The following is a 27,579-nucleotide window of genomic DNA, read 5'->3' on the forward strand; positions in this document are numbered from 1 at the left end:
ATAGAATTTGGATTTGCAAGTGTTACAAGATGGTTGCTAGCATGTGCTTTATGTGAAAGATATGCAGCTCAAGTAATTGTGGCAAGCTGCATTCTGTTTTGAGGAATCTCCAACAGAGAAATGTAAAATACTATGCTTAATAGAGAAATTAAAGGAAATAGAGGCAATACTAGCTTGGAAGCTGTACTGCAGAGAGCTCTGTGTGTTAACAGTAGATCAGAGAAGACCATAAGTCACTAACAATAAATATTATTTTAGCCATGTGCAAACATTTTTTTTATGTATGGGACACCCGAAGCATTATGTTTAATATTCTAACAGCCCTAGCAAAGCCTCAGCTGGAGTAAAATTTTCAGATTTGTCCATCTAGCTTCAAGAAAAACATGTGCTATTTGTCCAGAGTCCAGGAAAAAAACAAGAATTATATGAGGTCTAGAAAATGTGAACAATGAGAGAAAACCAGAAAAAAATTGGTTTATGTAGCTTAGAGAAAAATGGAAGGGAGATGTGATTATCATATGAAAATATGTAAAGGTTGCTGTGAGAGATTTAAAATAAACCAATCTATTTGTGGTTATAGTTGATCATGATAAGAAGTTATACACTTAAATAGCAGCAATGGATTTTTTTTAATTAAAAAATAATTATATGATGCAGATGATTAAGCATTGGGATGAAATGACAGGAGAGGACTGCCTTGCAGGTTTTATGAACATTTTAGATAAACATGTGCCAGGAATTATTTGGTTGACTCATGCCTGGGGCAAGGGGAGCTCGCTATTTTGTGTGGTTTTGAATGGTTTTGTGTGCGGAGAATTAAAATTTGCGATACAACTTGTTATTTATTTCTTCCTCAGCTTAGTAACTGATTAAAAGAAAGATTATTTTTTTTATCAGAACAATCCATGTTGTTTGGGTAAGTACAGCTGCTGTGCAAGGCAATCCTTGCACAACGAGCTTTGGCCTGATCAGGTTGTAGAAGTCTGTGTTTAGCTGGTGAGTGTGTATTGCAAGAGAGAAGCACTCCGTAGCATTGAGGGTCTGGTTACTCTTGCATAGAAGGCTGGCCAGAACCACTGAAATGGAGTGCCAGTTTTAATTTTTGCTGTGTCCCAGGGTGTTTAGAGCTACAGATCTCTCTGTGCTTTACAGAGACAGTTTTGAGTCACATCAGTTGTGCAGGTGAGACTGAAGGCCTGTGTGGCATACTTAAGGCTGTAATGCACTTAAGGAATAATTAACAAACGCAGAAGGAAGGCCTTCTGATGTCTTTGGATAATTGTACAGGTTCATACTCAGGATTCATTGAATGCTGCAACCTTCCTCAGAGGGTTATGGGCACCACTTTCTCATTTGGGAGAGAGTATAAAGATTATTCCACAGTGCCCAGATGCGCAATAAACTATGCTTTCCCTTTGGATCTTAAAATGTTGCACAGTTATTAAGTATCCTTTCCAAAGAGTTACAATATGATTTATTTACATAGATATAGAAAATCTTGATAAATATTCCTATCCTTTTAAGCTCTGGCCACTTCTGGCCTCAACGGTTTCCCTGGAAATCAAGATCTGTAGTTTAATCACATGTGATTTGAAAAATACAGTGACTCTTCCTGTAGTCAGTATATGTGAGGTGCTTTGCAGAACTCTTGAGGGTAATTAAGATAAAATTCTTATATTAATATGACTGATAAAGACTAGAATGCTTTTTGCAAAACCTGGCCTTCAATACAATGTGCATTTCAAATTCTGATTCTAGTAACATCTCTGCTTAAATTCAAGCCATTCTACATTTATTACTATATGATTAAAATCAGTATTGATTTTAATTGATTATTTTATAGGCTGTAGCTTTCATATTCCCCACCCCCCCCAGACTCTTTGGAGTAGTGTTCCCTGTTTCCCTTTAGGAGGGACTTAAAAATTGAGGGTGAACTCACTTGTCTGCAGTGATTATCTTCCCAAATTACTTTGAGAGGAAAACTGGAATTTAAATATAGTTTATTTTTTAGTTTTGCAAACAAGAAAGTATATAGTGATAATTACGTTTTCATTGTAATGATTCTGTATTTCTTTCATTTTATTCAACAGATCTTGGGCAATCAATTTTTTACACTACTACATGCTTACTCCCTTTTCTCAGTGATGATATTTTGAGTACTTTACCCTATACAATGATTTCAACATTAGCTACCTTTCCTCCATTTCTGCACAAGGATATCATAGAGTATCTCAGCACATCTTTTCTGCCTATGGCTATATGTAAGTAGAACTCATTCTAGCATTGTTTTCTTGGCATGTAATAGAATCAGATTGTACAAGTCAAAATTTAGTCTATCATGGAATTGTAATGGAATATCAATCTACTTACATAAAATAATTTCATGTGACTATTTTTCAAAAGGAAATAGCTCTATAATTTTTGTTTATTTATTATGCTGTGTTTTTGTGTGAATTCTTCCTTCATTTAAAGTATGATGTTTATTTAAAAAATCACTGTTTTCAGACTCACAGAACTTTCAGTGCCAGCAGTGGGAGTTTTGAATACTAAATCAATGGGCAAACTGCTCCTGAAATAATAGCTGCAATAGCAACATGCATATTTTTGCATCTGGACTATATCTGGATGTACAAATATGATTTTTCTCAATGTGACATTGTTGTGGTAAATTTCTGATTTTCTCCCTCTCTGTCTTCTTGGCACTTTCCCTCTAAGTTCTGCACTAAATAGCTGTGCCTGTGATGCCTCCTGTCCCTAAGAATTAGGTCTGAATCTGATGGTCCCTGCTTTTTTTCCTCTTTTTACTTCCCCTCCGAGAAGATGTCACATGATTACTTAACTTCATAGTCCTGCACAGTGTGGATCTTTAGGTGTGTTTTGAATGTTTGTCCATGTACCTGACAAAAAGCTTGATAGGACTTCAGCAGTAATGAGAGATGTAACCATTTTCTGCAGAGAGAATTATTTGGGTCAGTATTAGGTCAGTTTTAACCAACAGGCCTTTTACTGTGTGTGACCAAACGCTGGAACAATTTGCCAGAGCAGTTGCAGATTCTTCATCCTAGCAGATGCTCGAAACACAAATTGCCCTGGGTACCTGCTCTAGTTATCTTCCTTTGAGCAGAGGGATTGGCCCAGATGATCACCAGAGGTCCCTTTTAACATCAACCATTCTGTGATTTTGTGAGAATGTCTCCTCCTTACCTCTATATTCCTGATCTTTGTGGAAAAACATGATCAACTTTTGTACAGAGATCAAGAGTGATGTCATTTAAGCCTGCAGAAGATGCTGAAAGAAGCATAGTCCAGTGTTTTGAGATTAATATCTAATGCAAATTTATCACCTGTATTTTCTAATTTGACCAGCCATTGATCTTGGAAAAGTCCCCTAGCTCTCTTGGACCTTGGTTTTCCCATGTAAAGTATTAATTTTTATTACATTGTAATGATGTTTTCTCTATTAACTTTGACACATCTAATGGCAGTGTGCAAATCAAAATTGCTAAGATATATTTCATATGTATGTGCAATAGGTACTCTTTGGGTTAGGAGCAGAATGTTGCATTAAACAACTTCTTTTCCCACTGCTGTAACCTGTTAAAGAACAGCTGAGGGTGGTGACTTACCCTGTCTGTCCTCAGATCTGTAGAATTATACCTCAGAATAGCTGGTTGAGTCAAATCCTTGGTTTACTTAAATAGATGCTGTTCCCCAACTGCCCTTGACAGGGATTGCATCCTTTGCATTTGCATTTGTCATGCTGGCTTTCTTCACTATCAGTTTCGGTGAGATCCCTGTATGAAACAGGTCTGGTGCTTTTCAAATTTACTAATCTAGTACTGTGTCCTACTTTTTTGCCGATGGCTGTGTTTAATTGCCCAGTTAGAGCTGCCAAGTATTTTTCAATTTAAATCCATAAAAATACACCTTTCTGTAATAATTTGGGTCATGTATTTGTGTGGATAATATTCAAAAATAAATGAATGAAGTGCAGTGAAGAGAGCCATAGTAATGTTGGGTCATGTGGAGAACAGGGAGAAATTCTCCATTTTCTCTTCCCTCCTTTGTTTCTATTTGAGTGTTCTTTTAATTAGTCTCCTTGTCTTTCTCTGCTGGGAATTATATGCTTCTTTGGAAGGCAAGTGCAGAACCTTTCCTTCCCTTAGCATTTAGTTCTCATTCAAACCAAAAGGGAGGATGCAAGAGATTGTCTAAGCAGTTGGAGAGCCAGATGGGAGGGATGAAAACAGCTCACTGAGCTTGGAGCTGCAGTTCCGTGCTTCTATCCCAAATGCTTGGTATTTGGGTCCTGGCAGCCTGGCTTGGGCAAGTGCTGTGAGGGTGGGAAGATACTTGTGACATCTCTGTGTAGGAGCTTGCCTTCAAAGCCATGTTGCCATATAAAAGTTCTGCAGGGTTTGTCCAAATATATACCACTTAATGTAACCCACTTCATGGGAGACCGGGAGGAACTGCAGCCACTTTCTGTGTGAGGTAAAAGATACTCAGTGCTGCTGTTCATCATTTTCTCAGCACAGTTCACATAACAGTGGGACTGATGTTTCTGGTATGTAGCTGTAACTTGAGCTCTTAGCAGATGCTCCCTGAGAAGAAATCGGTGCGTACCCCAGCAGCTATCACCAACCCCAACCCTTCCTGGGCACGCCTCAACAGCAGGCTTTCCATTTGTTCCTGGCTCCTTACCCTCCACTTCCTCATTACCCTTCCTAAAATCCGAGGCCTGCATGCACTTGGCTGTACAAGTGATGTTGTTTTGACCGGTCTGTGGGTTCTGAAGGAGAGAACTTGAGAAGGCAACTGGTTGATGCAGTTTTAGGGATGAAGTCACTCTGATCTGGGAAATCAGGTGCGTGCTCTGTGGATCAATACCTAGCCATCTTTCTCTTCCACCAGAAAAGGTGTTTCACCCCCCAATACAGTGTTTCTAGTTTTTTAGATTTATTTTAATTTCTGTTTCTTGGTTTCTGTTTGTTTTTTGTTTTTTGTGTTTTTTTTTGTTGGTTTTTTTTTTTTTTTTCATGACATGGCACCTTAGGAATTTTATCTGCATGAATTGAAATCAGTTACATGCTATTGTCACTTGATTTTCCTATTATAATAGAAAACTTACTTATTTTTTCCTCTCTTTTAAGTGGGATCTTCAAAACGAGAAGGTGTCCCAGCACATGTCAATCTGTCCGCATCATCAATGCTGATGATTGCAATGCAGTACACATCAAACCCAGGTATGTGTGAACATGCAACACAGTATCATTCATTCTGAAACCATCAGTCAGGAAGTATTGTCAAATGCAATCAGAAGAGTTTTCATTATGGGATAAAACTGTGTCATTGTCCAGCAGAGGATGAAAAATTATTTACTGTAGTCAAAACTGAGATTTCTGAACATCATGCCGGAAATAATCATTATGTAGATAAGAGATCTCTTTGTGATGAAGAAATGTGATTTGGCCCATGATTGGAGACTCTGATCTACTCATGTTTGACATGAGAATATAGTGTTGATATATATAATTTGGTGTTGGAGAGAAATACCATTTACCTTGTCTACAGAAATTCATAGTAACTGTCTTATATTATGATTCAAATATCACTGAATTCACAAGTGGTACTATCCTTCTAAAGAAGACAGGTAATGCTGGCTGCAGGCTTAATGGAAATATAATGAAATTAAATGCAATTATGAGTATCTAACAACAGTGATGCAGGCCCTGTTAAACCATTGGGACCACATAACCAAATCAAAACAATATTTAACCCCAGTGAGCTCTTACATTGCATGATTGTTAGCTGTCAACTATCTCCTGTCTTATGTGGATGGGTAGATGGTGTGTGTGTGTGTGTGGAGGAACCTCACACTGCCTTGTGTGAGGAGTGTCACATAATCCTAACACGCCTCACACGGGTAAATAAAAGCAGAACACCATTTTTAAAAGCTGCTTGCAGAAGTCAGGTTTTTTCATTAAATGTCCTGTCTTTGTTTTTTGTGATTTCTGTGTTCAGACCATCAGAGAAAAATGTTGCCCTGTGGTTTTTGGGAAGTCAAACATGTAAAGTAGTTCACTTGGCTCTCATGTTTGTTTGATACAGAGTGGCTCCTATAGCCTTTGGTATATATTGGAATAATATATTGTTACATGCGACTTCTGTTGCTGCCTCAGAATGAATGACAAGATTCCCATTTACATTGTGACAGAGGGACAAAGTTTTAGTGAATCAGCAGGTATTTTTCAACTACATGTGTTTGAAAATGATTTCCACTGCTGTGCAAAAAGCTGTACCCTCATAGTAGTCATCTTCCTGCATTTCTTGCCAGAAAGAAGTTACTAATATTCAGTTTCTTATATTTTGTGATGACTTTCAGAGCATTGATTCTTTAGCAAGCCCTTTAAAATAAAAAATATTTGAAAGAGTCATAGAGTTTTGGATGGACAAAGCAAAGCCAATCAGCTGATTACATCACTTCTGTAACCTGAGCTTCCATGTCTGTATTAAGTCTATACTGTCTTTTCTCTCTCAGTGTATCACTGCCAATTGTTGGAATGCCTCATGAAATATAAGCAAGAAGTATGGAAAGTAAGTTTATGATCATATATACTTTGTGAAAGTGACTGTGCATGGGTAGTAATAAAAACCAGATGGCTTGAAAATTGAACTGACTGTATGCCAAGAAGTTGTAAATGATCTTTATATCCAATCCTCCCTCTGGATTATGGAGAGGAAGGTCCCTCTAATTTTTAGTTTACAGAGGCAGTTCCATGTGTTAGAGAACAGAGCTCTGCTTCCCAAGTACTATGTGGTTGTGGCTCCAATGAGTGGAAGTTTTAATAATGAGCAGGATTCTCAGTTTATGTGAGACTGGACTTTAAAAAGAACTATTTGTGAGTATGGTTGTCTGAATCTGCTCTGAATCTAGTATTTATCTGTATCTCACCTCTTTGCTCCATGTCTAGACAGAGAATTCATTTTGCTCTGTTAGTGCACTGTGGGGTGTGAGGTTGCTGTTGCATGCTCTGATCAAACTCAGAAGCATCAAAGTTGGTCACGTAGCCTGTCTCTAAGAGCATACACAAAGAAAGTTTCACAGGGCATGATATGTATTAATTTTGTGTGTTCAGCTATCTTTGAACAGAAGTACAATAAGAATTGTGGTTTGTTACATTAAAAAAATAAACATTCTGTACCTGTTTTTCCTTAGGATTTGCTATATGTCATAGCCTATGGACCATCTCAAGTTAAACCTCCGGCAGTACAAATGCTATTTCACTACTGGCCCAATTTAAAACCCCCTGGGGCAATCAGTGAGTACAGAGGACTGCAGTACACAGGTCAGTGCAGCTGTTTTTGTATAGGCCAAAATAAAAAAATGATGAAAAGTCTTAAAGTCACATTTCTATGGTTCTTTGATGTATTTTGACTTCTTTTTTGTTTGATATATTGTACTTTCATAACAATATGCAATATCCATTTATCTGCATTTTCAAACGCTGTTAGGAAAAATTAAAACTCAGATTGTGGCTTTTAAATATGTTGTCTTACTCACAATATTAACTAAACCTGAACAAGAGAAGAAATAAATATCGTGTTTGTAACAAATAGTATGTGAAGCTGCTGCCTGGGCCTCCCAACAGTTCTGGTTTCTGTTCCTTTCAATTATTGCTTTGGTTGCTTTTATTGTGCCAGCTGCTAACACTGCTGCTGTTGCTAAGACTTCTTATCTGGCTGTTACTGTCAAAAAAGTCAGGTGATGTCACGCACAGTTAGTATAATGGATAAATTCTCAAGGTTGATTATAGGATGAAAATGGGAGACAAAGTCAGGAATGCAGCTGGAGTAGGTGGATGGTACAAAGTCTGCCAGACTCCCTAGAGATACTGATGGAATAGTGCTGCCACAGGGAAGACTGTCCAGCAACAACTCCTGACTTGCTTTTCCTGCTTGTCTGTCTCAACTTGTTTCAAATAATCTCTGTCCTATGGCATATGTTTTGTTCACTTTTAAAATTTCTGGACCAGAATGTGACATTTTAAATTATGAAAATGAAGGGTTGGAAGAGACCTTAGAAGACCCCTAGACCAATTCAAGTGCAGCCTGAATGTTCCTGGTAGAAGTTTGACTGATCTGTTTTAAAGCCTTCCATTGAAGGGTTGATAAGTTTTCTTGACTGTTTAGAAATAAAATTAATTCTTTATGTACTGCTCTGCATGCAAGCAGGTCTGTAAGCAAATCATGATAGTATTCTTTTTGAACTGTTACTAGCACTGGATAGACGGGGTTTTTTTCCTTATAAGTAAGTTTTTTGCTAATATATCCCAGCATGGGATGAGTATTATCTGCAGTTGTATGGCATTTTGACCTGGGGGCATCCTGTAGAGCATCCAAGTGATGCCATTTGAGCATCCTTTTGTTGTTTACTTCTTGTCATTACACAGCTAAAGCTCCTTCTGTCACTGGACTAGTTTTCTTTTGTCATAGCCATGTTTTGATTTTGCCTGGGAATGTAACTGAATTTACTCAGCTATTCCTGCCATCTTGTCCTGGAGTGGAAGGATAGTTAATTATTTCAAGATGCTGGTGAGATCAAGAAGAGTCAGCAACAGGAATCTCTGTCTTTTTCCATTTTCTTACTGAATCTGCAGTTCATTTAATTGTATTGTAAGTAAGTCAGGAGGCCTGTATGTTTAAGTTTGTTTATTGTAATTATTAAGCTTCCTGAGGAATGTCTATTTGTATCGTACTCATATTTGTACTCTATACATATCGTACTCTATTTGTAGAGTACTTAGTACAAGAGGATCTTGTTCTCAGTTGAGACCGCTAGGCACAAAGAAGATAAATATCTCTTCTCATTTATTAATCAGCCATGTTTTGGTTTTGCAGCCTGGAATCCTATTCATTGCCAGCACATTGAATGCCATAACGCGATTAACAAACCAGCTGTGAAGGTACTGCTGCTGCTTCAGGGGCCATACCCAGCTGCCTGGGGTGGGGGAGGTTGTGCTTCGACCCCAGCCATGTGCTGTGGTGGTGTGCAGCTGACCAAAAGCAGGTGCTAAGGGAGCAGCAAAGCCTGTTGGGACCAAGGGGGGCACACCTTTGTGAATGTGTTCTTCAGCTGCCTAAAGCAAGATGAGGTTTTTCCTGCAACTTCTGCGAAAAGTCTGGAAATTAAACATGGTGATGTTTTAGAGCACTTTGGAAAATTCTAAGCTGGCTCCTGGCAAATCCGTGTAAATTTTTTCCTGAACACATGCATGTATATTAATATGTGCACAAATATTACTGCATACAGGAAACATTATTTCAGTTATGTAGGCATACGTTCACCTTGGTATCTTGGTTTAGCTCATACAGTGCTCCTACTCTGGTTATGATCCTTTGCTTGGAATGTGTCCTAAAGCAAATAGCAATAAAGCTTTCCTTACTTTTTCTGCAGCCCTCTTTGAGGGAGGTAAATTTTATCTTTACTGTTTACATGCATAGTAAAAATGAAAAAGGTTTGACCAGGCTCACAGAACAATTTGATAGAGGCAGGAACAGCAAACCAAGTCCAGAGCATACTACAGTTAGGTGTACTGATTAATTAATTTGTATCTAGTTATATATCTAGGTACAGCAAATTTTCCTGGCATCAATTTGTATACTAATACAATTTCTTTAGTCAGGCAGTTCTTCAGTGAGCCTTTTCCACAGGCTGTGATAGGACATGATGATGACACTTACCTCAAAAGTCCTGCAAGGGAGGGACCACCTTCTGCGCACTCCAATCATTCTCAATGATTCCTCTCTCACAGGAAAAATGCTGAAAGGTGTTCCTTCATGTTGTGAATACTAGAATCTCACTAGATTCAGGCTAATAACAAAATAGAGCAAAATATTTAAAAAGTATACAGTTCCAAGCTTTTCAGATTAAATACCTGAATATTTTTGAGTAATCTGTTAGCCTAATTTTGACAGAACCAGTTTTGATCAGTTATCACTCAGAAAAATGCAGCCTGTTTTGTCCTGAATAAATGATTTGGTTGACAAAGATGTGAACTATTCAAGGAGATATTTGTCTTTATTTATAAAGTCTTGCACTCTAATGGAGTAAGAAACATTTTGATCAGAGTGGTTAAGATATGCATACTGCTTCTGAGTGTTTCCTTAGTAGTACAAAACATTTGAACAAATGTGTATGGAACTGGCTGTTAACTGTCACTGTTTTCTGTAATTGACTTATGTGAAAAGATAAAAGCTAATGCAAGACAAAGTCTGGACCCGTGTTGCCAAGGGAACTGTGAGTCTTTGTTCTGTCACTGCACTTGTGTGCTATACTTAAAAGCTGTGATGACTGAAAACGAGATTTTGCTGGAAGAGGCATTTTTGAGAGAGAAGAATCTAGACCTTTCCATTACCTTGTCCTAAACAATGGATCCTCTAAGTGCTAACTCTTTGGGGAAAAAAAGGTAGCAGTGTATAGTGAATATGTGATGTGAGTATATAAAAAAACATACTCGTCTTTCAGAAAGCAATAATACTGGCACTGAAATATGTCCTATTTTTTTACAGGCTCTCACATCCCTGTCTTTGTTAGAAGTAGTTTGAGATCTTGTACACCACATGCTGAGTATTTTCTTTCAGAATACTAAATGCTCTTAATACATATCAAAGTTGTGTTATATTTTATGTCCCAGCATTAACATGTTGAACTTTTTTAGCAAGCTTCAATGAACAGAGATGTTCATCCTTTTCCTTCTCCATGTTTCAGATGTGCATTGACCCATCCCTGTCTGTGGCTTTGGGTGATAAGCCACCTCCCCTATATCTTTGTGAAGAATGCAGCCAAAGAATTGCAGGGTAGGTAAACCAAGAGCTGGAAAATTATAAATACTTTCAGATTCCAGAGTTCAGAACCCTGGAGTTTAGCTTTTTTGCAGTATGATTAGCGTATAATTCATATAGGTAAACCTGTTGAAATATATGGAGCAAGCTGCCACTCAATATGAATAAGGATTACAGATACTTACCCCACATGATCAGCATTTGCACCTACCTTAAATAGAGATTTTAATTTGAGATCTCTGAAAGAACAGATACTGTGGGATGCATTGACTATGGTAGGGAAACCTCATTAATGAACCAGCTTGTGCTTATGAAACATTTTTTGTCCTCATCCATTAGTTGTCATTTAAAACAGAACGTTACAGTGAAAGTTCTTTTACAGAGCTTTCACTGATGTTTTGTAACATGTATTTCAGAGTAGTCTGTAAGATATACCATGAAGCAGCAGACATCAAAGAAATTGATCCAGGATTGGCCAGTATTTGGAAGGAGTATACCCTGAGATAAAATAGCCTCACTTTGTTTTCATTTTTGGTTGTCTTTTTTACCTTTAAATTACTACTTTGGTTTGCATTAGTATACAAAATGTACTAATACTTAAAGTCAGTGCCAGTTGTTACTTCAAATGAACAAGGTTACAGGTAGTTCAGAACCTAAAGGAGTGTTCTTTTCCTCAGTTTAAGACAACTTTAAATCACACTGGCTGTGGGGAAAGCAATTGCATCTCATCTTAGGTTTTTAAGTCATCACTGAGTTAAAGCTGCAGGAGAAAGTAATTGAATTTGGTAGGATAGCTTCTAAGGACACTCACAGAAAACAGTACTGGTATTCTTCACTATAATTTCTTAGCTGTCAAATTTTCAGAGCACACTCTCTTTTAATCTGATAAATTTAGATCTCGAAAGTAATTTTTGAAAGCCTTGAACATGGTGACCAACATCATCAAAGTAGTAATTTACAGTAAAATGGCACAACAAAGAGATGTAATATAAACCAGTCTGCAATTTATAAAACTACATTTGAAAAAAAGCAGCTTCAAAATAATGATTTTCGTACCACATTGATTTATCTACATTTCCTCTGTGCAAAAATAAATCTGTGTATACATATGCATATATATATGTATAAAAAGAAAGCTAATTATATATATATTTTTACAGGGATCACAGTGAATGGTTGATTGATGTTCTTCTGCCACAAGGTAAGAGGTCTTTTAAGGGTAGGTACAAACTAACCATAACTGTACAAAGCTATGTTGATATTTCTCTATACTGTATTACTTGAACTGCTGCATTCTGTTCAATAGTGGTTTTTTAAAATTTATTTAATTTCAAAGTAGTTTGTACTTAATGCTGCCTAATGTCCTTAAAGTACTATGAAGAACTGACTAATCCTCTGTCTGAAGTACTATGCAACTCTATATGTGAGGAAACAGAGACAACTGAACAGATTTTCAAATCTTGAAGCAGTCACAATTGGAGCCAAATTTTTAAAAAGTATTTGTGTCCCATAGTGCTGTCCAAAAAATGGGGCTAGTTCTTTCAGTAACCTGGGTCTGATTTGAAAGCTCTAAAAGCTGCCAGAAATTTCTAACACGAGACTGCAGAGGATATCACAAAAGGACATAAAACATTTTTCAATGGTCCAGTCATTGATCCAATCATTGTCCTTTGGCTAGTGTGAGAAAACCTGATATTTTGTTATCTACTAGAATGCAGACAAAGCATGTTGACAGGCTAATTAACATATTGTCTAAAAACCCTTCCAGAATGAAGACACTGTCTCTCTCTTTGCTTTGCAAACCGAAAATTCTTAAGCAGTTGAGATTTTTTTTGCTGTCTGCTTTTAGTTGAAATGTTATCCAGATTAAGAATGCTTTATTTACTTAAGGGAAGCACTTCTTTTTAATCAGCCACTTAAACTTACTGAATCATATGTTGCCAGGGCAACAGATCAAATAGCTACTGCTTACAGGTTGAATCTGCAAACATTTCACTCTGAAATTACGGTCCAAAGACAAAGTGCCTGCTTCTACATTGTTCATCCATATTCACTACTCTTTTATGCCAAGAGCTTTCATAATCAGTGTAGGCCCACCTGAGCCATGTCTCCTACAGCAAGCCACAGGTGTGTGTACAAGGTGCACTTTTACAGGTCTGTCTGTCTGTGAGGCAGAAGCGTAAGCAAAAGGTGGATGGGTTGCAGAGCACACCACCCTTAATGCACCAATGCTGTTATTGCATTTCAAACAGAAATAGTCATAGGCTGAGGTGTACAGTGTCCTAACTTACACAGGCTTAGGGTTTTCAGTAGTGTCTGGAAACACAAGTTTAGCCCAGAGATTTCCTCGCAGGATGTCCATTTTCCCATGGCTACCGTAGTAAAGCAGAAAGATCATCACTTTGTGTTCATGTTTTGTATGCCTTCCCCTTACAGCTGAAATTTCTGCTATATGTCAGAAGAAGGTAAGATTCAGCCATTTGTGTGATGGGGCATGATTTGATGTTGTGTGTAATGTCATTCCATTACTGTGTGGTGCGTTCTTCTTTGTGCCATTCCAAAATTTCACAATTTATCCATGAATGCATTTATTGGTGGATGGAAATGATTCAGCAGCAGCAGGTTTCTTTTTGTTAAAATTGACAATGTTGATTTGAGTTGTAGGTTTTAGTTTAAGTGGCAATTAGTAAAGTAGTCCAATTATGCAGCTGAACTCTATTCTCTATAACTCTGCTTACGAAGAGGATAGAACAAGAGATGACTTTTAAATCTGACTGTTTATATATCTTCTCATCTGCTTGAAGTCTTGGATTAATCCTAAATTAGGCAAAAATCATACTGTAAAATGTGTATTTTTAAAAATACATGGACTGAAAAGCTTCAGTGCTTGGCTCTAAAAAGATTGCTGACAAAAAGAATCTGCTTGCAGTACATACCAGCTGATGTGTTTTAATAGGACTTTAATAGCAAGGAATACTGTGTATAACATACTCTGGTTCTCATGGTAGAGAAAGCTTTTCTGTTGGGCTGGATTACTAGGTGGCAGAAATTTCAGGTGCTTATTTCAAAGGCTTGCACAATTTGCTATGATAAGGCAGATCCTTACATAGCATTAAGTGTGGCACCATTTTTTTGCACTCCTAAGGATCTACCTGTTGCTACCTGTAAGTTAAAAAAGACCTTCTGAAGCATAAGCAGGTGTTAAGAGAACTACTATAAAATTTAGAGATTGCTCCAAGTCAGGAGGTTGAGGTTGATGACTTAAATGTCAGGTTGGTGTTTTAGAAGAGAAGCAACACTGACATTTAAGTCCAGGCTCAGCATTTAGTCCTGAGCTTATCTTTCTGGAAGGTCAGTGATGTTTGGCATCAGGAGGTTGCACACAGTGCACTTACACAGAGTGATTTTGGAAATTGCAGACACTTGAGCCAGCTCCCTAGTGCGGACTCTCATCCCTGTTGTCGGTTCCACTGCCTGATACCTGTGGCCTGATAAACCAGAATTTTTTATTTTCCAGAACTGCAGCTCCCACGTCAGAAGAGCAGTGGTGACGTGTTTCTCTGCGGGCTGCTGCGGCCGCCATGGCAACAGGCCCGTGCGCTACTGCAAGAGGTGCCACTCCAACCACCACAGCAGCGAGGTGGGGGCGGCCGCAGAAACACACCTGTACCAGACCTCGCCTCCCCCCATCAACACCCGCGAGTGCGGGGCGGAGGAGCTCGTGTGCACCGTGGAAGCTGTCATCAGGTAATAAAGGCAGCTGGCGAGCCAGCGATGCGGGAAGCGGGATCGGGCTTTCATGTAAATATCGCCTGCGGATCTTGTGCAGGTGGATTTTAGTTTCATCAGGATAATCTGAGAGCAGACACTGAACTTCTGCTGCTGAATGGCTCAGGTGTGAGTGTTGGCCTGATGAGGAAGTCAGCCTGGAATCTTAGGATTTGATGTTTTGTTTCAGGAAAGTGGTGACATCATATGGCTTAACATCTAGTTACTCTTGATGAGATACCTGTATCCACTGCAGGAAAGGTGCGTTCATTGACCACAAACTTGTTTTATAGCTTGCTGAAGGAAGCAGAGTTTCATGCAGAGCAGAGGGAACATGAACTCAACAAAAGGAGACAGATGGGCCTCTCCTCTTCCCATCACTCCCTGGACAACACAGACTTTGATAATAAAGATGATGACAAGCATGACCAACGCCTCCTGAGCCAGTTTGGAATATGGTTCTTGGTAAGAAGTTTTTGCTTTTATCTCTCTTCTTCGTTTGCCTCTACTTTCTGAGCTCAGTTTTACCTCTTTTTATTTTTTTCCCCCTGCTTCTTGGCTTTAGTTGGAGACTTACTCTGATTTGTATGCAAAAATTTGTCCTGTGAAGCTGTCAGACTTGGAGATTTCATAACTAGTTTGGGTGGAGCTGCTGCCTGGCTCTGAATCTGCTACAAAGTATATAACAGAATTATTCACTCTCAGTGTTTTAATTGAATTCTTATATCAGCCTCTGTTCACAAGTGCCCCCTGGTGAGTGCCATTATTTTAACTTTAAAAGGCAGGCCCCTAAAAATTTCACCTTCCTGCTTTCAACATCACTTTCTGGAAGTTGTACCCCCACAGTAGCTACCAGAGATCATTCCAAAACAGCAGGACTGCTGCTGGCTAGTTCCTCAGCAGGCCACACTGCAGCCTGATAGATCCTCAGAAACTGTATTCTGTAGTTCTCCTTAAGGAGAATTCTCTTTCTTCGGCTCTCTAGTCAGTCACCCAGTGAAAGGTGGGCAAATAGCCAGACCTGTCATCCATTATCTAAACAGAGACATGATTTCTGGATGATAGGGTGGTAGGTTGTGGAATTTCATAGTGCTGAAAAAGCTGCTCTGCAGTTTCAAGGGACTACGTGAATAAACTTTATATTCTGACATCTTGTGAGTTTTGTTGTTAAATGCTGTTATAGAATTAAAGACATCTATTACTTTAATTTTTTTTAACTGCACCATGTGCATCTATTCTGTATCAAATAATGTTTTATGAAGTAGAATTGAGGTGCAAACGGAACAGGTTATGTTTCACTGCCCATGCCTCATCCCTGACATTCAAAGTGTACCTGTCTGCGGTAGGGAGGAAGAACTCACTGTCTCCATTCTATTCTTGGAAAATCTCTTGATCTCTCTGTAGTGGGTATTGACAGAGATGACCACACAGGTTGTGAGAAATCTTAGGTTGCTGTTTTCCTTTGTAAAATGACTATCTTTCATGCAGAAACTGGATGGGGCCAAGAGTTCCTACTAAAAGGGCTGCTGATAGTGCCTTTGAGCTAATGCTCAACTGAGCCAAGCACAAGGAAGCAAACATCTTAACTCCAACCTGCAATAAGGTAGAAGACTGTACTTTGAATTGGCAGGAGGGTTAATAGGTGCCTCATCTCAAGAAAAATAACGGAGGAAAAACATTGGTTAAATGGATTCTGGTTTCTCTGGGAAGGAGAGCTGCCATGTCTTTCTCCAGATATGACATGAACATTTCTCCGTTGTTCACTTGCTGCGAGGTTCTGGTCACCGGTTTCAGGTTTCCAAGTGCTGAGAGTGCAGCTTTCACTAGGAATTGACAACCAATAGCTGATAGGTTAAAGGAGCTTCTCAATTCTCCTGTCATCCATTCTTTGCGTTCAGTGCAGCAGCCTGACTTGAAACTTTGTCTCCTGTCCCCAGAGGATACCAAGAGCTCAAACATCAGGTAATTAAGGGCTCAGCAGTGTGCTGGCCTGTGAACTGGGGTAGAAACTTGGTCTCAGGCTTTGTGACAGCTTTACAGTCCAGGTATTATTTTAGAGAGTTTGGAGAAGGGGAGAAGAGTGTTTATCATTATGTGGGAATTTCTGAGGACTTAAAACTCATATTCGTGCCCCAAATGAGGGAAAAAAAAAAAATCAAGACTGGAAGATTATTGTAAAGATCACTTATTACATTAGGTGGGCATTTTCTTTCAGAATTTGTGCTGTTCTTGATCTGACTTGTCTTTTTATCTGGTATATTTTATATATGTGTGTGTATGTATATAATTTATTTTACTAGGTATTACAGTACCTTGTGAAATTAAAAGTAATTTTAAAATTCAAACCAAGAAATCTGTCAAAGCACTTTATATTGATTTTTTCAGTGTTGAAAGTAAACAAAAAAATGCAGTGCCTGGGTTTTTGTACCTTTTATTGTTATTTTCTGGTTATGAAATATTTTGTCAATTGGCTTGTACCAACCTCTGCTTAAAACTGATTGTCTCATTTGTCTCCTATGTAATCTGCATCCTCATATCTCTGGGAATATGCAAAATATAGTAGACAAGAAGTTCCCACCTTTAGTTCTAGAAATGAAAGTTGGTTTGTTGGTTTGTGTTTCTTCTCTTCCAGGTGAGCCTTTGCACTCCCAGTGAGAATACACCCACAGAAAGTTTAGCAAGGCTGGTTAGCATGGTGTTCCAGTGGTTTCACTCTACAGCTTACATGATGGATGATGAAGTTGGTAGCCTGGTTGAAAAGCTGAAGCCCCAGTTTGTTACTAAGTGGTTGAAGACAGTTTGTGATGTCCGGTTTGATGTCATGGTTATGTGTCTCCTTCCTAAGCCAATGGAGTTTGCCAGGGTAAGGACGATTTATCTGAAGGCTCCCTTATTTGCTACAGAGATTAAGTCTTAAGTAAAATTACCTTTTCTTTCCCAGCTCTGACAAGACAAAGAAATCTCAGTGGTAGAGGGAGCAGTGGAGTTTGGGAATTTTTCCTCTTTATAGCATTTTTAGTTTTACTGTGTTAGAAAGTAGGCATTATTTACACTAATGTGAAGGCAGGTTGGAAGAATATTATAGGTATTGAAACATCCTGAACATTTCTGATAGCTGCACATTTTCATTATACTGCTGAAGTACCCAAACCTGTCTTTGCTAAAAGGATCAATTAAGATCCAGTCTGACATGGTTTGCTTGTTGCTGATGGAGAGATTTACCTGGAAGGTTATTCAGGGTGCCTAAGTGCAACCATTGATGCAACCTCTTCTAGAAAAAGTCGTTCTTTCTGTCCGTTAATTATGAGGCAGAACTCACCACATAGTCATGTTTTTGTAAGACTCTCTTTTTCTGAGCCTCTCATGTAAAATGTCCAGAGGACGTGTTGGGCTTGTTTCCTAAAATTAAGTGGCTGGACTTGGAAGGGCTATAAAGACCTCATGTGATGTATTACATCATCAGACATGAACTGTACATCCATGGGTTTTTCATGACATAATGATTTGCTGTACTTGTGCAGACCAGCACAGATGTGTGTTTTACTCTGAACTGTTGCTGTAAGGTACACCTGGCTGTGGGAAGGTCAGAGGTCAGCTGAAGCAATTTGAGAGGTGGATGGATGCTTCGAGTGTTAGAAACTGAACAAAAGAGGCCATGGCTTTGAGGTTAAGGGGGAAAGGAGGGACTGAACCTCATGCTGTAATTTCTTACAGATTTTTTAATTGGATCCAACCCCTCTTTTGAGTTTTGTTACCTCCTACTGCAATACGTAAGACTAGACCAAAAACTTGCCAGATTTGCAAGGCTTCACTGGAACATGAAGACAAATAGCCGTGAAATTGACTGTGATGAATGAAGGAAAAATAGTTTGCTGGCCGAGATTACCAGTTATTGCTGCCAAAACAGCAGGCATCTCTAGGGCCATTAGTCAGGAACAGCAGATGTGAGCTGAGGTCAGTTAGAGTAATTAATCTCTGTATGCCAATTACTTATGTACTTAGAAGCATATTTTTTTGCTTCCAACACTTAGAACCTTTCTTCAAAAAAACCCTAAACAAGCACCCATGAAAGAACACCTTGTACAGGTGCTTTTCAAAATAAAGACCCAGCACTGTAGCAAGTTGCTCAGAGCAAAAAATTGATGCAAGTTTCACCAAGTAAATCCATGCTTTTTTGAGAACTGTAAATAATAATAATACACTCAATCATGGCCTGAAAGTGAGCAAACTTCATTTAAGTCTTGAACAATGCTTTTGTGTCCTGTCAGACAAATGAAAGAGGAAAAACCAATGCAACTCTATGGCTGAATTCTAAATTCTGCCTTGAAGGTATTAGTGATCACCTCCATAAATTTCCCAGCTGAGCAAATTTGTGTTACTGAGCAAGTTACGGGGACTAGAAATCCTGTTCATCAGTATAATTTTTGTAAATACCCACAGGTTGGTGGATACTGGGACAAATCATGTAGTGCTGTAACCCAATTAAAAGAAGGGCTGAATCGAATCCTTTGCTTGATTCCATACAACGTGATAAACCAGTCAGTGTGGGAGTGTATCATGCCAGAATGGTTGGAAGCTATAAGGACGGAAGTGCCCGATAACCAACTGAAAGAGTTTCGGGAAGTGCTGAGGTATGTAGGCATGTGTTGGAATCATTCTGGTTTTGCATATGTTTTTTGAGGATTTTAGTATTGTAAGATGGTGACAACTAATTAAAACACCTATGTGGGCAATAGAGAGCTGTGAATGAATGCTTTGGATTTGTTTTTATATCTTATGTTTAGTATAAAGGATTTAAGCTTTGGGAAAGCTTTTTTTTATTGCTCCTGGTATCTTTGTATCAAGAGTCAGCTGCATGGATGCTTTTTTGGTGTGAGCAAGGCACATTTTTAGTGTGCTTCCTGCAGCATGTTGGAAGGACCATCTTTCTCCTCCTGTCCAGTTGATGAGAAATGGTGGGGATTAGTAGAAGTGGCATTGATGTATTTGTTTAGCTAATATCTTTCCCTATTGAGCAAAGGAAACACCAGAATAGGAATGGTGACGGAGTCATAATTATATGTGTGATTTATGACTTTGATGGTAAAACTTCACATTACCTTTTAACTGATGACAGGGCTCTGAAACTGTAAGTTCATATTTGTAGATATTGGTGTAAATTTTTTTAGTGCAAACATGGAATAATGGACTAGTGAATTGAGAAATTTTCCAATTTGCATTGGATGTTGGAAAAGATGCTGCTATGAAATGAAACTGGACATATGTGATGTCAATTCTTAAGTTGTATCACCAAATTCAGAGATGGCCTTGTATAGTCAGGACAGGTGGTATCAGCAGCCTAGCTCAGCTCCCGTGGAAGGTAAGGCTGCAAGTAAGATGAGCTTTCTGCCAGTTTTCTGTTCTATCTCACACAGTGTATGTCATGCTAACTCAGTGGTGCTACATTTTTGTTTTATTTTTCAGCAAAATGTTCGACACTGAGCTTTGTCCTCTCCCTTTCTCCTTGGAGGAGATGTTTGGCTTTATTAGCTGTCGATTCACAGGGTATCCATCATCTGTGCAAGAGCAGGCGTTGCTCTGGCTGCATGTAAGTGTCCTCGCTTGACAAGTCATGCTGAAACAGCTGATAATTTTGAAAAACAATCTGCTTTTCCAAAGTGGATGCACCCCTTCTGCCCTTTGCTTAGCTCCAATATGAGGATGGTTTGTAGACAGATCCTGAGTGTTGCCAACTCATCACGAGCAATAACCTAGTTGACAAAGTGGAGGTCAGTCAAAGGTTGAACTCGGTAATCTTGGGGATCTTTTCTAACCTAAACAATTTTGTGGTTCTTTAAAAATGGAAGCCAGGGAATTTCTTTAACCTTTGTCAGTTGAGTCTTTAGGGCCATTCAGTTGGCTGACTTTTTTACAGCAATGCTTTTTTGTCTCCACAGAAATTGGTCTGTAGATTCCAAAATTAATTCCAGACTCCAGAAACAGCTGTAGTTGTTCCTGCATATGAAGAGCTGGATTAGACTAGCTCTGTACCCACCAAGCTTTCTGCTACTCTGGCCCTTTTTGTGCTATATTTGCCCACAAAGCTGGCATTCACCCAGTGTTCATATTAAAAGCTACAGGGATAATCATGTCAGCTGAGGGCAATGAATTCAAAAAGGATATAAAATTTTCCATAGCACCTCAGAATAATACCTCTACTTTTCATTATTGCTTCTTTTCTGCTGAGGGTTATTTTAATTAAGCCTCTGCAAAGACCAATTTACCTGACTGTAATTTCAGTTTTCAGGTATACAGAGTTTTCAAATAGAGCATGACTTTTTTAGATTTTTCTTGAATTAATAACACTTCATGACAAGTACAAATGAGCTTCTATTTATCTGAGTGTTGATGGCGTAATAGATTGTGAATGTTCTTTAAGTGATGTGCAATTAAGAATCCTGTCACTATGTTGACACCTGTAGGCTACTATTCTGACCAGATTCCTAGAATAAAAAAAGGAATTCAGTTTTAATGAATAATAAATAAATAGTTATTCATTAAAGTATTGGTAATACTTCTGCTTTACAGAAATATTTTTGTGGAATAACCTCACATCCCTGTGTGTTTGTGCATAAAACTGATCCCGAGGTGCACAAAGTGGATGCCAACAGCTATTTTGAAAGTGCCTGTTTTATCCTGCTCTGATTCTAACAGAAATGTAAGCTTTCACGTCACCTCATTGAATCCCAAAATTCAATGCACAGAACTTGCTGAACTGAGGATCGTGTTACAAAAATGCATATAAAGTAGCTGGTGTTTGTGATCCAACTTGAAACTCATGCTTTCTTATTTATTGTATTTCCTCAGGTGTTGTCTGAACTAGACATTGTTGTTCCTCTTCAGTTACTAATCAGCATGTTTTCTGATGGAGTTAATTCTGTAAAAGAATTAGCAAATCAAAGAAAATCAAGAGTCAGTGAACTGGCAGGAAATCTTGCAGCTCGGAGGGTAACTTTTATTTATCTGGCTTATTTTTTTTGCTTATAACAGTCTTCCTAATAGAGTTCTCATAAAGAATTAAAAAGTCAACTTTCAATATGTCAACATTTGATTGAAAACACTGTACATTTTGAAAATGAAAGAACATTGGAATGACTTCAGTTAATATCACTCTATCATATGAAAATGTAAAAGTTTTACAGGTAGGAATGTGGTATCTTTTCCAACCCTTTTTATTCTTTGCATCTTCTATTAATAACTGTCAGGAACAAAATGGACAGCTGGTCATCCAGAACAACTTTTGTATTCTGGTATGAATTTGGTGAGCCCAGGTATGTTTTAAAAGGATGAGAGAGCAGAATTTATTTCTGGTACCCTGCGTTTTTTGTCTCAAATGCAAAAGATGCAAAATTTGATCTAAATTTGTCTTATGGTCTAGAAGAAAGGTCAAAGGCTTATGGTCTAGAAGAAAGGTCAAAGGCTTATGGTCTAGAAGAAAGCATGTACAAATCCGTAGGGACTACGCACATTGGTCTGATGTGACCTAACTTCAGGGACGAGGTTGCTTGAAAGACCTGATTCTTTAGATTTAAGGAACTACAGCATCTAGGCAATTGATGAATCCTTACATGTGTTCTGCTGGTCTTCTGATGTCGGTCTGCAGAGAGCACTGCCACACCTAGCCTTTGATTACTTCTAAACTAAGCAGAAGAAATGGGCAAATTTGCTGTCTGGTCTTTCAGACCATAGCTGGCCTGAAAACAGACCTCATGTGTCATCTAAGTGTGTCTCTCCCTGCAATGTCTAGAAGCTCTCAGGGTGTTTTAGATGACCTGCTGTGGTGTGGGAATAAATCAGTGCAGACATACATAGCTTATTGCCATTGTGTCTAGTTCATTTCCAGCTACCTGTAAAGCCTTAGTTAAGAAAGTTCTCTTGAGGTGGGCTCCTTTATTAACCTCCTGCTATAAAAGTCAGTGTCCATGCACTGTAGAGCAGAGTGTTGTAGCCTGATGGCTGCTTGACTGCCTGTACCAATTTTCAGTTTGGTTTTTGATGTTGAAATTTTCCTTGGTAGGAATAACATAATGAATGTCAACCACTTAGCTTAAGAGAATGTATACATCTGGGCAAAATATGGTTCCTGTCCTTCCATTGTATCTTGTTGTTCAATGGTTTTAAGGAACACCTGTATATTTTGCAAAAAAGCTACAGAAGGGAGTGGCAAGCCTGTCAGAGTTCTTGCTTTTTTTGGCATTTTCATGTAGAATGAGATTGCTTAAATGTCTGACAGTCATTTGGACATGTTGATTTTTTTATGTTTTCAGGTAAGCGTTGCTTCTGACCCTGGGCGCAGAGTTCAGCACAACATGTTGAGTCCTTTCCCAAGCCCCTTCCAGAGCCCATTTCGGAGTCCAATACGTAGTAGTCCTTTTCACAGCCCTTTCAAGAATTTTGGACATCCTAGTGGGAAAGCAATTGATTTTGAGTGTGAAGATGAGGAAATGAATCTTAATTGCTTCATTCTGATGTTTGATCTAATCCTGAAGCAGGTACTTGCAGAAGAAATACATCCATGTGAAGGGAACAATGAAGTTCTGTAGTCACTTTTTGCTCTTCTGTATTGATTCTCTTTCTGCTAAGGGCCTGGCATGAATTGTAAGGCATTTAAATCCCAGTACAGCTGTCATCTGTCTTTATCTCTGTAGAAATTATAGGTTCATGTTCAAAGAAGTTAGAGACCTCCACATTCAGGTTAGATACTAACCTGACACTAGTGAAAGGAACTTTTCTTTGGAGTTTTGTTTATTTTTACAGCCTAGAGGCAGAGATTTGTTGATAAGCTTATGTTAGATACATAATTTTTGGATATATAAGTTTCTACATTGTGAATCCAAGGACAAGTGTTTTGTATGGCAGTCTCCAGGTAAAATTAATGGATTCTGTGCTAGAAATTGTCTATTTACTCTATCTGTTCGAACTTGGGCCTCAACACCAGTAGGAACTTGAAAATCTGAGTTACAGTTTATCTCAGATTCTTCCCAGTACTGTAATATAAAACTAGCAGAAATTTAGGAAGAGGCAGACATTTGGGACTTCTGCCTTTTAAATGAATAATGAATCCTTACTATTTTCACTTTCTTTCAGATGGAACTCCAGGATGATGGTGTCACTTTGGGCTTAGAGAACAGCATATCAAAAGATATAATATCCATCATAAACAATGTGTTTCAGGCACCCTGGGGTGGTTCTCACACCTGTCAGAAAGATGAAAAAGCAGTTGAATGTGGTCTGTGCCAGTCCAGCATTCTGTGTTACCAGCTGGGTTTTGAGCTGCTGGAGCAGCTTGCTCCAAAGGAAGAAATCAGGCTTGTGGTAAGTAGAGCAGGAAAGGGTCTGTATTATTGGTGTGCTGAAACTCCTTCACTATTCTCATTCCATTGTGCTCAAGGGAGCAAAGCTGCACTGACTTTTGTCATGAAGGATTCAGGAGGTTAAAGCAAAATGCCATTGTGCTGTAAGATTTCCTAAGTTTGAATGGATTCAAAGAACCCAGGGAAGATGGCAATATTCATCCACCATGAACTCTTCCCCCATAAACACTGAAGTGCTATTTCACTTTGGAAATGCATCACTCCAGTCCTACTGTGTCTCAAATAAAATGTGTAGTGTTAAGAGTGGGTACTTCAAAATGATTAATGATTTTGCGTGAATCAGTTGTCAAGTGAGCAAGCCTTAGCTGGAGCTTGACTGTTTGAAATGCTGAGCACTGTGGGAATTTATTTCAGGTTGAATATCCAACTTGATCAGACCCAGATACATACTCTCCAATCACGAGTCTTCATTAAAGTTCTCTGTAGCTTTGCAGAATTGGAGCATTTCCTGTGGTGGTGGTGGCCTGATGAATTTATTTTAAGCTGGATGTCTTTATATGTAACTGCTCCCTCTGGGAGTTGAGAAGAAGGCATCATTCCATTTAGTCTGGTGCTCATTTGCTGTGGCATGTTAGTAGCAGATTTTTATTAGATTTTTTTTTTTCTTCAGTGGAGGGGTGCCTTTTTATATGTCAAATTTTCAGAATTTCATTTGATGTATATGCTAGAAGTAGATATTTTGCACATGGTGTTCAATAACTTGTGCCTGAAAAATCATCTCATGCCCCTCCAGTACAGATTCTCATCTTAACTGAGAATTAGCACAGTCTTTCGGGTGCTGGGACACTTCCAGAATTCACCCTGAAATTTACAACATAAATGTCACAATGGGAACCTTTAATCCTGAGCTCCTTGTCACATGCAGACGGTGTGCAGCCTGGGGTTTACAATTTTCACTGTGAAGGTGGTTGAGGTATGTCCTGCCCCTAAGCCTGTAAACTCCACACTAGTGCAGGAAACACCCTGCCCCTGTCTCTTACTCCTTCCAGGCAAGGTGACAAACTTGGTTTAGTATTGGCCCATTGATTGAATCCACCTCAGCTCCAATATGGATACACAGTTTCTGTTAAATCAATGTCTGAAGCACACTCTTTTTGACAGTAGGATTTTGCTGGTGCAAAATATTAGATATGCAAGTGATTTGAGTGTACAAATGTATGTGGAACTAAACAAAGTCTGCCTCATTTGAGCTCAGTTTGTCACATTAAATGTAGCTTAGACAGCAGGATATGGCCTCATATATGTAGGTAACATCAAGAAATGTATTTAACTTATTATATTCTTAAAGGAGCCCACAGATAACCTCGAGGATAGTCTTCTGTATACTAGACCTGAGTTTATTATAGGAACTGAAGGAGAAGAGGAAGACAAATCAGCACCAAAGCATGGAGAAAACCCGGGAAATCACACAGAGACCACAGAAAATGCTGGTAGGTAGAGGCTGAAAAGGTTATTGCAGTAAGGCTTTAAAATAAATGCTTATGCTCATATACAAGTTTCTGAAGCAATCTTTCAAGTCCAACAGTGGACAGTCACATTTTTTTTATCATGCATTTAATTCTTTCAATGTATTAATTGAATAGGCTGTGAATAAGTTGATAGCAAGTGTGACTGTCTCCCAAAAGTGTTAAAAGAAGTCTTGGCTTTTTGAACATAGAAAGTTGCAAAAATATTAGAAGCCACATTCCATGCTATGCTAACTTTACTGACTGCACATTAACGTGCCTAGAATTAATTTATCTCTCATCACCTTAACATTCTTTGGTTTCATTTTGAATTCATAGATTAAGTAATTTTAATATTGTTGGTATCTTACATTTTTAACAGCAATAAAGAATGACACAGAAAGGAAGTTTTGTTATCAGCAACTTCCAGTTACCTTGAAGCTCATATACACTATATTGCAGGTAACACTAATTATTTGTTAGTTTAGTTTGTATTGTTGGTGAAGTGGTGTCATTTTGTTGAGAGAGGAACATCTGTTCACACAGGAAATGTCCAGGTTTGAAGAACCAGACATTCTTTTTAACATGCTGAATTGTCTGAAGATCCTGTGTCTTCATGGGGAATGCCTGTATATAGCAAGAAAAGATCATCCACAATTTCTTGCCTATATTCAAGATCACATGTTGATTGCAAGGTAGGTTTTTATTGCACGTTTTGTCTTCATACTTTGTTGGTTCTCCAGGTACACATTTGCTATTAGTGTCAAAGAATTTGCAAGTTTACTATGGAAAATTAACAAGAATGGTAGAGAAGTGTGGAAAGATTAAGAAACCTGTATAGAAGTTATTGAACAGGCTAATTAAGATGTAAATTAAATGAAGGCAACCCTGCATTGTGCATTATGGCTACTCCATTGTGAACCACCTCTTTTGCAATGAGTCAGTCTCATATTCAATAATACCATTACCTGAGACTGATGTATTTTCCTGTACTCTACAAAATAAAATGAAGGATGTTGTGGAGGCACGCACACTGTTTATAGGGCCTTAGCATTAAAGCTGAGAGGACAATAGTATTTTACCTCATTTTTATGAGAGACAAGAAGTTTGTTCACTTAGAGTGAATTGGATTGAAATCTGTGCATTTTAAGATTCTCTATGGAGAAGCAGACTTCTGCAGAAAACTAGCTGAGTAAACATCAGCATATGATCTTCTGAAATAGTGTTTGTCAGCACTCAACAGCTGCTCTGTATCAATTTCACCAAGCATCTCCCGAGACTTAAGGTTTTAGCATCCTAGAGAATCTGTCCTGAATCTAAATACCAGCAAATTTTGAATATCCAACTTCTTAGTTATTTGTGGATGCACATGATTTGTGGTGCTAAGACAGTTCTTGTGGCTTCTGTGGTGTAGCTGGTCATGCTGAAACTCCTAATTCGTAGCACAGGTTGTGTTCCATGGCAGATACCTTCTGTAGTTGAAGATTTGCAAGTAGCTGTTTTCCTACTGTTTTTACTACAATCTACTCCATAGTATTCATGTAAATGCCCAGCATGGCTCAAAAAGAATTTCATGGAAAGTTCTTTACATTTAGAAGAAAGGATATTAAGGGAGTGTCTTTATAAGCAAGCTTGCTCTGTTTTGTCTTGCTAGCTTATGGGGAGTTGTGAAGTCTGAGTTCTCTCAGCTTTCTTCCCTGGCAGTCCCACTTCTTCTTCATGCACTTTCACTTCCTCATGGAGCTGACATTTTCTGGACAATCATAAACAGCAATTTCAACAGTAAGGACTGGAAGATGAGATTTGAAGCAGGTAGGCCTGAGAAATGTACTCTTTTTTTTCTCTTTGTTTCTTTTTTGAAGAAGTAGAGCTTTCTCTGCTGTAACTGAGGAGACATAATAGATGATGATATTTTTGCTGCTTTTGAGAGTTTTGAAGATATTTCGGTGCTAAACTATGGCACAACAGTGTGCAGTAAAATAAAAGAGGAGACATTTTGGATAATAAAAATCAAAATTACAACTCTTTCTAGCTATTTTTCATTGTTACTTTCTCAGCTGTGCATATTTCTAGGAAATGTGTATTACTCAGTACATAAACCATTGCCT

The 27,579-nt window shown here is 38.5% G+C and overlaps 1 protein-coding gene across 13 annotated transcripts in view; it reads left to right on the forward strand.

Annotated features, from left to right (window-relative positions):
* Positions 1-27,579, forward strand: part of UNC79 (unc-79 subunit of NALCN channel complex) — a 105,846-nt gene that overhangs the window by 12,768 nt on the left and 65,499 nt on the right. For 9 of the 13 annotated variants that reach the window (XR_015288801.1, XR_015288802.1, XR_015288803.1 and 6 more), the window contains exons 4-23: positions 2,091-2,261; positions 5,154-5,246; positions 6,542-6,597; positions 7,220-7,349; positions 8,902-8,966; positions 10,772-10,860; positions 12,006-12,046; positions 13,282-13,310; positions 14,363-14,592; positions 14,907-15,078; positions 17,246-17,476; positions 19,054-19,244; positions 20,077-20,200; positions 21,460-21,600; positions 22,920-23,144; positions 23,740-23,967; positions 25,315-25,456; positions 25,854-25,933; positions 26,018-26,166; positions 27,126-27,283. Coding sequence is in view for 10 of the 13 variants with exons in the window: in XM_086895972.1 (XP_086752098.1) it covers positions 2,091-2,261; positions 5,154-5,246; positions 6,542-6,597; positions 7,220-7,349; positions 8,902-8,966; positions 10,772-10,860; positions 12,006-12,046; positions 13,282-13,310; positions 14,363-14,592; positions 14,907-15,078; positions 17,246-17,476; positions 19,054-19,244; positions 20,077-20,200; positions 21,460-21,600; positions 22,920-23,144; positions 23,740-23,967; positions 25,315-25,456; positions 25,854-25,933; positions 26,018-26,166; positions 27,126-27,283 (2,745 nt within the window). In the remaining 3 variants the exon portion in view is untranslated. The remainder of the gene's footprint in view (positions 1-2,090; positions 2,262-5,153; positions 5,247-6,541; positions 6,598-7,219; positions 7,350-8,901; positions 8,967-10,771; positions 10,861-12,005; positions 12,047-13,281; positions 13,311-14,362; positions 14,593-14,906; positions 15,079-17,245; positions 17,477-19,053; positions 19,245-20,076; positions 20,201-21,459; positions 21,601-22,919; positions 23,145-23,739; positions 23,968-25,314; positions 25,457-25,853; positions 25,934-26,017; positions 26,167-27,125; positions 27,284-27,579) is intronic. The other 4 variants (XM_086895978.1, XM_086895982.1, XM_086895979.1 and 1 more) reach the window with 1 other exon arrangement.

This window comes from Cyanistes caeruleus, chromosome 6 (genome assembly GCF_971803275.1).
Source record: "Cyanistes caeruleus chromosome 6, bCyaCae1.hap1.1, whole genome shotgun sequence".
In the NCBI taxonomy this organism is placed as follows: Eukaryota; Metazoa; Chordata; class Aves; order Passeriformes; family Paridae; genus Cyanistes; species Cyanistes caeruleus.